Source organism: Petaurus breviceps, unplaced genomic scaffold (assembly GCF_028583685.1).
Source record: "Petaurus breviceps papuanus isolate PSGF00001 unplaced genomic scaffold, PetGlider_PUasm1.0 98, whole genome shotgun sequence".
Classification (NCBI taxonomy): domain Eukaryota; kingdom Metazoa; phylum Chordata; class Mammalia; order Diprotodontia; family Petauridae; genus Petaurus; species Petaurus breviceps.
This window is the reverse complement of record NW_027187460.1, coordinates 28,691,149-28,703,708: the sequence shown is the minus strand read 5'-3', so window position 1 is coordinate 28,703,708 and position 12,560 is coordinate 28,691,149. Positions and strand designations below refer to the sequence as shown.

General features: G+C 38.1%; 1 protein-coding gene across 5 annotated transcripts in view; it reads right to left on the bottom strand.

Moving 5' to 3' along the window:
- Positions 1-12,560, bottom strand: part of WASHC5 (WASH complex subunit 5) — a 73,876-nt gene that overhangs the window by 17,071 nt on the left and 44,245 nt on the right. For all 5 annotated transcript variants that reach the window (XM_069081197.1, XM_069081195.1, XM_069081199.1 and 2 more), the window contains exons 18-21: positions 11,177-11,278; positions 7,839-8,018; positions 5,272-5,396; positions 652-814 (exon numbers count right to left, since the gene is read on the bottom strand). In XM_069081197.1, the coding sequence (XP_068937298.1) occupies positions 652-814; positions 5,272-5,396; positions 7,839-8,018; positions 11,177-11,278 (570 nt within the window). The remainder of the gene's footprint in view (positions 1-651; positions 815-5,271; positions 5,397-7,838; positions 8,019-11,176; positions 11,279-12,560) is intronic.

The window sequence follows — 12,560 nt, the reverse complement described above, 5'->3', positions numbered from 1 at the left end:
ACTACAGAAATAATAATAAAAAAAAGGCTATACATTTCTACTTTGAAATGTGTTCTTGAAGTATATGAGACATTTAGAAAACTTGTAGTGGTCATGACAGATCACTGGACTTAGAATATTAGCATTTGAAGGGACCTTCCAGTTCACTTAGTACAACCCTCATTTTTTTTTTTTGCAATTGAGGGAAGTGAAACCCAAAGAGGGGAAATGACCCACTGACAACCACTTAAAGAGTAGGAAACAGAGCTAGCGTTCAAGCCAAGCTTGCTTGGCTCCAAATCCATTTAGTTGCTCTTTCTACGATTCTGAATTGCTTTTCATTTACAGTTTGGAAGACAGAAGAAAGTAGGCACCAACGACTTCTATTAGGAAGATCCCTGGCTGGGGAGCTCACTGGCTCCTAACATGTAAAATTCACATGTCTCACAAGATAAAAGCTTTTGTTTGTAAGAACTGAGATGTAATTAAATGGGTTCCAGAAATATACACTTGTTCTTATAGGTAATTCTATGAACTAAGACTTATAGACACACAAAAAAAATTAAAAGAAGAATTTCCAGTCATTCATTTAGCACCACTGACTTTCATCTCTCTTGAGGTTAATAAGATGTACATGAAAGGAAGACAAGTGGGATCCTAAGTCAGTCTCACCTGCAATTCTTTGACAATCATAAAACACAATAGCCTGTCCAACCCATTCAGCCCAAAGGTGCCTAAGGTAGTTTGGATTTCTGAGAAAAGTTGGCTGCTGGTCACTTCCTGGTGAGTCTTCAAGTCATACCAAGTGTTCAGCTGATCAATATAAGAAGTTGTTCTAGTAAACAAAACAAAAATGGACACAAGCATTTTAAGGTGAATTGAATTCTGTAGGGGTTTTAATAATCAAGACTTAGTGATAAACCTTGACTTACCTTATTTATTTGTCCAATATGAACACAACTACTTGAAAGCAGGAAAAAAAATCAGTCACACGACTTTTAATTCTACTTGACTTGCACCATATAACTAGTGTGATCAATGCAGTGAATTGACTTGGTGCTTTGAAATCATGTCAGCAGAATCTTTTGCAATAAAGAAAGATCTGTGGCCTAGAATGTGCCATAAATCTCCATATGGCCCCATATATAAATGCCAAAAGGCTGGTGAAGAAATAGAGCCTCATGGCACCTCAGCCCTCTTACTCCAGAACTGATGATCCTTCCATTGCACCATGAAGGATCTTTTTTGGATTCTGACCACTGTCCAGTGTATTAACTATCTGTCCTTCTCCTCTTAGCTTTGCAGCAAATGAAAAGGTGATGTATGCCAACTATCCCTTTATGCAAATCATTGGGAAAAAAAAAGTTCAATAACATAGGACTAAGCACAAGATTCTTTGGGCACTCTGCTGGGGAATTCTGCCAAGCTGACACTGAACTGCCAACTATTACTCTTTGACTCTGACATCTCAATGAGCTCAGAATAGATCAAAACTCTATTGCTAGTCCACATCTCTCTATCTCCTCCACAACAATCATATGAAATACTTTACATCAAATGTTCGTGTAAGTCTAGGCAAATTATATTTCACCCCTCCCTGATCTACTAGTTTAGTAACTCAAAAAAGAGCAAGTCAGGGTAGTCTGTGACCTGTTCCTGAAGCTCTCTGGAATCATCACTTTCCTTTCTAGAAGGTCACTGACCATGGGATAATGGGATAATGTATCTAATAAAGCACTCTAGAAGAATGGCAGCTACCACTATAGAGGCGAATCACCTCCTGGGACAAAAAGGCCAAGCAGGCTTTTTAGGTCTCTGTACTTAGAGTATTTTGGGATCAGGAAAGTTTCATATGGAATGCAAGGTGAAAGAACAAGTTATCAGGGAGGAAAGCTGACTGTGTATCAGCCTGAAGTCAGAGCCTTGCTTTCCACAGGCGGACTTTAAATTGATCTTGCTAAATTTCAACCTGTTCACTTTAGTCCTCCATTTTAGGTTTTAATAAAGTCTTTTCAGATTCAGATTCTGGCAACTAATGTATTAGCTATTTGTGTCAATTTTATCTGAAATATTTACACCATTATTGCCATTAGATCAATCCACAAGAAAAACACTGAAGTGAAAGGGTCAAGGACTAAGCGCGAAAGCACTTCATTCACTAGAGTGCCCTGCAAAGGTGACGTCAATTTATTTATAAACACATTTTGGGTTTGGTCAACCACTGGGGCATTTTATCAAAATCACAATTCCACAGAGCCCAGGACACTTATGAAACTGCCTAAACATCCAATCATCCAATCAAGTATTCTCTATCTTGACAAAATGAAGATTCTGGGACTGATGCTGTAGTGAGAGCCAATGTGCTATGGTGAAAAGGCACCAAGCCACAGGTCAGGAGACTTGGGTTCAAATGTTGCTGAGGACAAGCCCACCTCTTCTGAACTTCCCTTTTTTTGTAACCACCATCCTTCTGTAACTCTGGGTTCCCAACCTCAGCAATGTCCTTGACTTATCACTATTCTTCCCTGGCATATCCAATCATTGGCCAATTTTTACACGAGACCTTTCCTGATCTCTTTTCCTTCCCCTGTCCTCAGCTACTAGTGTCTGCCCCTTGTAAATGTATCTGGTATTTATTTTTCAGGTACTTTGTATTTAAAGGAGGAAGTGTGGCATAGGAGGGAGGGGGAAGGGAGAGAGGAACAGGGAGGGAAAGAGAGAGAGAAGGAGAGAGACAAAGCTGGTCTCTAAACCAGAAAGACCTGGGTTTAAGCCTCCATGAAACAATATCTGTGAATGTACAGTGCAAAGGACAGTAGGAGCTTAATATACACTTGTTTCCTTTCCCTGGCCTACTCATGACCTCAGGCAAAACACATATCCTCTCAGTATTCTAGGCAATTCTCTAATATTATAATTAGTAGACAAGGTGCTGACCTACATGGGCTGCATTTCCTCATCTGGACACTTCTTCTTTCAATGACATCAAGGGTTCAGTCCCTTTGTATATATTTATTTATGTAGATGATTTCTCTCCTGATCAAATAGCTACTTGGAGATAAGGAGTTGTTTCATTCTGATGGTGGTCTCCCCAGTGCCTGGCAGGTACTAGGCCCCAGAGCAATGCTTGCTAATGTAGCTAAGTGAGATGGGCAAATCACTTCACCTCCCTGAGCCTCAGTTTCTCCATCTGTGAAACGAGGATGGTAATACTTGGTACTACCCATCTCTAGGGCTATTGGGAGGAAAGTGTTTTTATGAACCATAAACCTTTATAGAAAACATTAATACTTCAGAGCATCCATAATCCCAGAGATGTGATTATTTCTTCCAAGGGCACAGAGCCCATAATCTCATTTTGTGTAATTTCTGTCCACGTCCTCTCATAAACCCTTGTAAAGGAACTACAAGGTTTTCCTGCTGGTCTTTAAGATGAAAGGGTATGAGGGCAAAGAACACTCATGCCATCTATCTATTATCCTTCACTATTGTGACATGACTAGTCCATCAATTTTTCTGATTGTATGTTTCTTGGTTCATATTTTTTATGGTGATGCCTTATCAATAATTCAATTCAGCAAACATTAATCATCTACCATGTACAAGGCACTCCACCAGGAGATGGGGACACAAAAAGAATGCTGTAGCCTATTTATATTCACTAGTGCCCTTTGGGTAATGCATCATTGTGATTCTTTGGAGCTTATGACATTCTTTGATTTGTAACCATATTGCCTGCCTGGGAGAATACTGGGGTTAAAAAGATGGGGTATTTTCACTTTATACCTAGCAGACGGTCAATGATGACAAAAGATGGGAATAATCAATGTTGGAGGGACTATGGAAGACACCATTCTGGAAGCGATCTGTAACAACGCTAAGAAAGTGATTAAAATGTTTATAAACTTTGACCCAGAGATCCCTAGGCACATGCCCCAAAGGAGGTCAAAGACTGAAAGGCCTCATAAACAACAAAATATGTTTAGCAGTATGTTTTGCAGCAGCAAAGAACTAGAAACAAACTAGATGCCTATCATTTGGGAAATGAAGCGAATCCAGCTACGTGAATGCAATGAAACGTAAGTGCGCTGTTTTTGGAAATGACGTCTACAGAGAATGGAGAAAGACACAGGAAGACTTTATGAGCTCCCCTCACTGAGGCAAAAAGAGGTTAGATGACTCTAACAGGGTCATCACATAGCTACTAAGTCTCTGAGGCTGAATTTGGACTCAGGTCTTCCTGACTCTAGGTCTAGTGCTCTATCCATGGTGTCACCTACAGTAGCTTGAGCCTGCTGAAAGCCTAGTCCAGCTTCCCATTCAAAATCTAGCTTATTCTCTTACTCCTGAGCAATCCTGGGCCCATGTTACTGTTCAATTATAGTGTCCATCCAAGATATATGAACTGATGGACTGGCTCAATGGACTGCCCATCCCACTCTATATAAATGCCAGTTGTTATATATTATTATAGAGATTTACAGAAATGAGAATTATTAGTGAGAATACACTGGCTAAGAAATTCTTTTTTCGATTACAATTTTACCTTTTAGAAAAGTGGAGGGAGTAAAGAGAGGTTTTACTATTCTGTATTAAATTCTGACAAAGAAAGAACTGGTTGACAAAATAGAAATGACGAGAACTTCACTCTAAAAGGGGGCATTGAGGGCTCTTCAGAACAAAATTCTAGAGACCCAGTCATCACTCATTGTGATGGGGAAGAAAAAGAGAAATGACTGAAGAGACAGAAGGGGCTGAACAGAAGCCATCCATCACCCTGGCAAGCCCCCAGATCAATGGTGAATTTCTCTCAAGTATTTCTATGAATACTTTAGCAATGGTGTAAGAACAAAGAACGATTATTCTGCAGAGCATTTTGAACAACCACAGAGATTTCTTTTCTGCCAGTGAGTGTGATTTTCAAGGAACTTGGGAAAGCATGTAATCTGGAAACAGATTAACTGTATAAAAAATGACAGCTATACCTTCCTCTATACAGATGTATACATTTATCATCTTTATATTCTATAAATTTATACATTTACATGGTGCTTTAAGGTGTAAAAGGTTTCTGTCACAATAATATTGTGAGGCAGAAGTACTAAATGCATTATATCCTGTTTACAGAAAGTAAACTGATGACCAGACAAACTAAATGACTTGCTCCTGAACACTTAGTGCAGAGTTAATATTTCAGCTTAGACAACCAAATCCAGGGCTTTTCCTTCACTATGAAAAGAAATTTAAATTATCCAGGGTGCCCAAGATTTAGCGCAGCTCAAATATACTTACTTGGGGTCTGTAATCCGGAGTATTTCTCTGCAAAGTCGACCAATAAAAGTTACAGATTCATCGACAGGAGTGAATTTTGGTATAGGAATATGAGTAGACTGATACATGCTTTGCCAATCTTGAATCTAAAAATGAAAGCCATATGCATATTTTGGATTAGGTTAGATAAAAAAACATAATTTCTTGCTACAATCATACCAGTACAAAGAATGACAAAAATAAATACTCCCTTTTTCAAAGCCTTTTCTAAAGTCCAATCTAGTGTAAGAGTCTGTAAGCAATATACATTATACTTTCCATATGGATGAATGAGGAAAAAATGACCAAATTTAAGTGGCCTTACAGTCTCATACAAGATTGGCGAAGGGTTAACTGTATGACCAGAAAAATGCAGTTTTTGCCCTATAAATATGATTTATCTCAAAGTGTTATATTATTATTATTATTATCATCTGTCCTGTGGGAGTAATTTAAGTGTATGTTTATAACAATTACCTCAATAAACTTCTATCTTAAAATATGAAGGTGAGAAAGAGTATGGGATATATTTAACTCTAAAGACTGAACAACTCAAGGGCAATGACTAGATAACTGTTAAATTCTAGAATAGGTTACTGGAGGAAGCTGTGCAATCTACTTCACTGAAGTTTTTATAAATTAGCTCTTGGTGTACTCATCTTCTCCCATGGCTTCTCTCATTTCTACACGGTGATTCTCAAAAAAGCATCTCAGGCCTTGTTCTCTCTCTTGGCTCTAACTGGACCTTTAAAAGTACCAGCTCAAGAGTTATACCTATCAACCCAAACTCAATTTTTCTAACACTGAAATCATCATTTTCTCTCTTCCCATGACCATCCAAATCCAAATCTTCTTCCTTATTTCTCTATTTCTATCAATGGCATGATCATTCACTGAATGCAACTGAGTGATATGTCAGAGGAATCTTCATATACTCCCATATTCAATGAGTTGCTGAGTCCTGCTGGCTGTTACTTAATAATAGTAGTTGAAATTTAATATAAAATATTTAGAGAGGTTTAAGTGATTTGCTAAAGGTCATACAGTTTGCAGGTGCTTAATAAATGTTTACTTATTGAGATTTAAGCCTGAATTTTTCTTGATTCCAAGTTCAGAGCTCTTGCCACACATCCTCCCTCTTATATGCCTTCACAATTTATTTTCTGTCCTCTTTTTCTATTTCTGGTGCCACCAACCTAGTTCGGATGGTCATAAAATCATATATCTAGGGCAACAGAGGACCACAAAGGTCAGCCAGTACAACCCCTTATTCTGTAGGTGGAGAGAGCAGGGCTTTGGGAATGTAAATGATAGGCCTAAGTTCATACAGCATACCCTGATCTAGTCCTGCACGTCTAGCTGGGGGCAAATGTGGGGGGGGCTGTTGCTTTGTCCCAGCTTGCCTGGCCTGGATACTATCTAGTGGGCCCTGAAGACACAGCTACTTTGTAGTTACATCCCTTCCAAATTTCCTTCCAATGCTACCTTCCTCTTTCCCCTTCCTTGCTGGATGCTGACCTTCATTTAAATTCCTCTGGAAAGGAAGCCAGAGTCCTGGCTCTGCTTCAATCCCATTCCCTCCATATGCTCTGAAGCTGACCTTCTCAATTAGAATGTGAGGTCCTTGAAAGCAGGGATGATTTTATTTTTCTCTTTGCATCCCCAGTGCTCTACACATAATAAGGGTTTTTTTTTTTTTGCTTTTTGGAGGTCAATTGGTATTAAGTGACTCTTGCCCAAGGTCACACGGCTATTTTTTGTGTTAAGTGTCTGAGGACGGATCCAAACCCACATCCTCCTGACTCCAGGGCCAGTGCTCTATTCACTTTGCCACCTAGCTGCCCAATAGTAAGGGTTTTTTATAAAAAATCCATTCATTCATTTCACTTATAGCATTGCAATACTCTACTAGGCTAATTTCTCTGCCTTGCTAACATCCCCACTTTCTAATTTAGCTTGTTAGAATCATGGCTCCTTACTGCCCATTAAATAAAATCTCTGCTCAGCAGCACCTCCCACAGTCTGGCCCCGATTTACCTGGTCTTTCCTGCCATCCCTGTCTCTGTAAGCCTGCTTAAGGCTCTGGCTGAAATGCCCTCTTCCACTCATCTTCACATACTAGAATCATACCCATCCCTCAAAGCCTAGTACACTTGCTATCCATACATGAAGCCTTTGGTTATCCTGGCCATGGATGAACTATGTCCTCTGGATTCCTATAGTCCTTGAATTGTACCAAAATATAATACAACACTTATCACAAGTTATTTTGTATTGTAGTCATTTGTCTTTATTTCATATCTATTAGTAGACTGTAAGTTCCTTAAGGGCAAGGAACATATTTTATTTCTTTTTAATTTCCCTGAAGTCCCACTATCTAGGACAGAGTAGGTATTAAATATTTGCTAAATGATCAATACATATTTCTTTCAATTGCTTTAAGGAGTTATTTTAAAATATATTTTTGGTATTTCTGAGTTTCTGTATTGTTAAGGTTCTGATATACACAAAATCCACTCAAATAAATTATAAATCTATTAATTAAATACCTTTGTTCTTAAGAAGTTATTGCACTCCTGTTCCACATTATAATTGATAATACGAGATACTTCTTCCTGCCAAATCTTGAGACCATAAATATTGACATAGTCCTGGATATATTCAAAAGAACGATGGAATCCATCCATGGTAGCTCCCATGTCTTTCAACTTGGGCATCAGTTCACTTGGCTGTGCAAAGGAGAAAGATTAAGTCCATTAAATGGGATAGCTTGTGCGTTTTACTCCAATTTATATCAACCTAGAAGGAGATGTAGAGGTGACATTAAATGATTCCTCAACAAGCATGTAAAGCCAAAGCTTAAAACAACTTTGGAAAAAACTACTTTCTAACTCACCATGGGGAGCCGTAGAAAAGAATGCTGGTTTCATTCCTTTTTTACTACTGTAATTGCCATGGAAAAGATGTCCTGAAAACATTTAGTGAAGGCTGGCAGTTTTTATAACTTATTTTTAGGTTGTTAGTATAGGAAATTACTTGCTAATTACATACATAGTTTTAAGCATTTAAAGCTTAAATATCTGAAAATATATTGACAAAATACAACACCCATTCCTATTAAAAACACTAGAAAGTATAGGAATAAATGGAGTCTTCCTTAAAATAATAAGTAGTATCTATCTAAAACCATCAGCAAGTACTATATGTAATGGGGATAAGCTAGAAGAATTTCCAATAAGATCAAGGGTGAAACAAGGATGTCGACTATCACCCCTCTTATTCAATTTGGTACTAGAAATGTTAGCAGTAGCAATAAAAGAAGAAAAAGGAATTGAAGGAATCAAATTAGGCAAAGAAGAGATTAAGCTATCACTCTTTGCAGATGATATGATGATATACTTAGAGAATCAAGTGAAAAACTATGTGAGATAATAAATAAATTTGGCAAAGTTGCAGGATATAAAATAAATCCACATAAGTCCTTGGCATTCCTATATATCTCTAACAGCAATATATATATATATGTATATGTATATATCCAACAGCAAGAGATAGAGAAATCCCACTTAAAGTTACTATAGACATTATAAAATATCTGGGAATCTACCTGCCAAAACAAACCCAGGACTTATATGAACACAATTACAGAACACTTTTCACACAAATAAAGTCAGATCTAACTGGACAAACATTAGTTGCTTATGGCTGGGTCGAGCTAATATAATAAAAATGACAATTTTACCTAAATTAAATTACATATTTAGTGCCATACCAATCAATCTACCAAAAAATTACTTTGTAGGGCTAGAAAAAATAGTAAGAAAATTCATTTGGAAGAACAAAAGGTCCAGAATGTCAAGGGAATTAATGAAAAGAAATGCTAGGGAAGGTGGCCTAGCCATACCAGATTTTAATCTGTATTATAAAGCAGCAGTCATCCAAACTACTTGGTACTGGCTGAGTAACAGAATAGTGTATCAATGGAATAGATTGGGTACACAAGACTTAGCAGCCAATGACTACAGTAATCTACTGTTTGATAAAACCAAAGAACCCAGTTTTTGGAATAAGAATGTACTATTTGACAAAAACTGCTGGGTAAACTGGAACATAGTATGGCAGAAACTAGACATAGACCAATATCTAATACCATACACCAAAATAAAGTTGAAATGGGTGCATGATCTAGGTATAAAGGCTGACACTGTAAGCAATCAGGGAGAGCAAGTGATAGTTTACTTGTCAGATCTATGGAGAGGGGAAGATTTCATGATGAAACAAGCATTAGAGAGCATTATAAAATGCAAAATGGATAATTTTGATTACATAAAAGTGAAAAGCTTCTGTACAAATAAAGCCAATGTTACCAAGATTAAGAGAGAAATGGAAAATTGGGAAAGAATTTTTACAACCAGTATCTCTGATAAAGGCCTCATTTCTAAAATATACAAAGAACTGAGTCAAATCTATAAGAATACAAGTCAATTGATAAATGGTCAAAGGATATGAACAGACAGTTCTCAGAAGATGAAATTAAAGATATTTATAAGCATATGAAAAAATGTTCTAAATCACTAGTGATTAGAGAAATGCAAATCAAAACAAATCTGAGGTACCACATCTCACTGGTCAGATTGGCTAAGATGACAAAAGAGGAAAATGATAAATGCTGGAGAGGATGTGGAAAAATCGGGACAGTAATGCATTGTTGGTGGAGTTGTGAACTGATCCAGTCATTCTGGAGAGCAATTTGGAACTATGCCCAAAGGGCTATAAATAAGTGCATACCCTTTCACCCTGCAATACCACTTTTAGGGTTACATCCCAAAGAGATCAGAGAAGTGGGAGGAGGACCTGTATATACAAAAATATTTATAGCGGCTCTTTTTGTGGTGGCAAAGAATTGGAAATCAAGGGGATGCCCATGAATTGGGGAATGGCTGAACAAGTTGCGGTATATGAATGTAATGGAATACTATTGTGCTATAAGAAGTGAGGAGCAGACAGACTTCAAAATAACCTGGAGAGACTCCTATAAACTGATGCTGAGTGAGAAGAGCAGAACCAGGAGAAATCTCTACACAATCACAGAGACAACGTATGTGTGACGACTAACTTCAATATTCTGGGCTCCTCTCAGCAATATGAGGTTATAAGACAACTCCAAAAGACTCAGGATCGAAAGAGATATCCACATCCAAAGAAAGAGATGCAGGGTCTGAATGCAGATGGAAACAAACTGTTTGCTGTGTTTCTTTTTCTTGTTTTGTTTTGTTTCCTCTTGCCCACTGATCATTCCATCAGTTATAATTCTATTACAACCTGACTAATGACTAATGTGAAGATATCTGTAGATCCTATATTTGAGTGCATGCTGTCATGATGGGTAGGGGGAGGAGAGACAAGGGGGAGAAAATCTGAAACTCAAGGGACTGTGGAACTGAATGATGTCAACTAAAAGTAAATAAACAAATCAATTAAAAGGCTAAGTTAGTATAGAAAATTACTTGCTAATTACATACATGGTTCTAAACATTTAAAACTTAATATATTTGAAATACATTTCACTTGTCAGTTTTGGGTTCCTTCTCCTGATACAATGAATCACATTCTCTAACAGCTAAGGCAAAGCAAGATCCCTTAGGAGTCTGAGATACCCTTAAAAAGTGAGTGATTTTTCTGAATCTTAAGTGTTAGTTCAAAAATTGAATATGGGTAGACTAACTAACAAGTGACAGGAGGAAATAATTCTTTGTTTCTTTTTTAAAAGCTAGGAATTAAAATACGAATGGAAACTTTGGGTGGCACATGATGTAAGCATCATATTCTATACTGTTTTATGTGGCATATACAGAAAAGGGACTGTTTTAGACTGCTCTGGCTGTACCTTGGCTCGAGGGTTAAAGATGAGTCCTCTGTGAAGAGCAAGAGCAACACGTTTAACCAGCTCCTTCCTTATCCCATCTTCCAATAACTGCTTTGGGTCCACCTAAGTCAGAACCAAAAAAAAAGGATAAATGAGTTAGGAAAATGAAGACAAAATCTTTAAGAACTCTAATTGAGAGGGGCTTCTAAAGGACAGTAAGGTTGTTCTCTAACTCTTAGCAGAAGACTAGGTTTTTTCCCTTTACCGACTAATCTGGGATTTGGTTTGTTTGGGGAAACATGGGGACACTGATAGTTTTACTAGATGTTACTGTAAAGGGGCTTGCCCTTAATGAGATTTCAATTTGCTCCAAAATTGTCACATTTGCTAATTCTCAGTTATAAACTATCAATTTTAATGATTAACAAGATGAAATTAACAAGTATCTAATCTTGGCACTGGACATAGGTGGCTGGAGGAAACAAAGGGAATGGATCTGAATTTAGATGAGTAGCATTCACAGCAATGTGCCTTAGGAGAAAGTTAAGCCTGTATGTAGACCAAATGTGTGTGTGTCTGTGTGCACACCGTGCAACAATGCTGCCTTGAAGACTCAGCAATGTTCCTTCCTCAGAGAATCACTGGCTTGTCTTTCTAGTCTGTGCCATGTAATTTGCTGCTGTGGTTAGGGAGACAATAGAAGCAAACTGTGTCCTACCTTTACAGATTCTCAGGGTCTGAAGGGATCTTAGAGGCTATTTCAACCATTACCTGACCAAGAATTCCTTTTATAACAACCCCAACAAGTAATCATGCAGCCTTTGCTTGAAGACATCTCTATCTCCTAGGAGAACCCACTTCTTTCTAAGACAGTCCATTCCACTTTGCGGCAGCTCTAATTGTTAGGGAGGTATTTTTCCCTCAAATCCAGTCTCAGTATGTCTCTCTGCAATTCTACTCCACTGTTCCCAGTTCTGACCTCTGGCCAAGTCTTTTTGAAGACTTTAAACAACTCTTTTTAAATAACCAACCTCAGCTGTTATGTTCTTAAGCCTTCTCTTCTCCAGACTAAATGTCCTCAGTTCCTTCAATGACTGTTTTCTAGTCCTCACCATGCCAGTTATCTTCTTTTGGACATTTTCTCTTTGGTCAGTGTCTTTCCTGAAATGTGGCAGTCTGGGGGCAGCTACGTGGCGCAGTGAGTAAAGCGCTAGCCCCGGAGTCAGGAGGACCCAAGTTCGGTTCTGGCCTCAGACACTTAACACCCACATACACAAAAAAACCTAGCCGTGTAACCTTGGGCAAGTCACTTAACCCCACTTGTCCTCCAAAAAAGGCAAAAAAACCCCACAAAACGTGGCAGTCTGAACTGAGCAAATATCCCTAAAGCAACCTCACCAGGGCA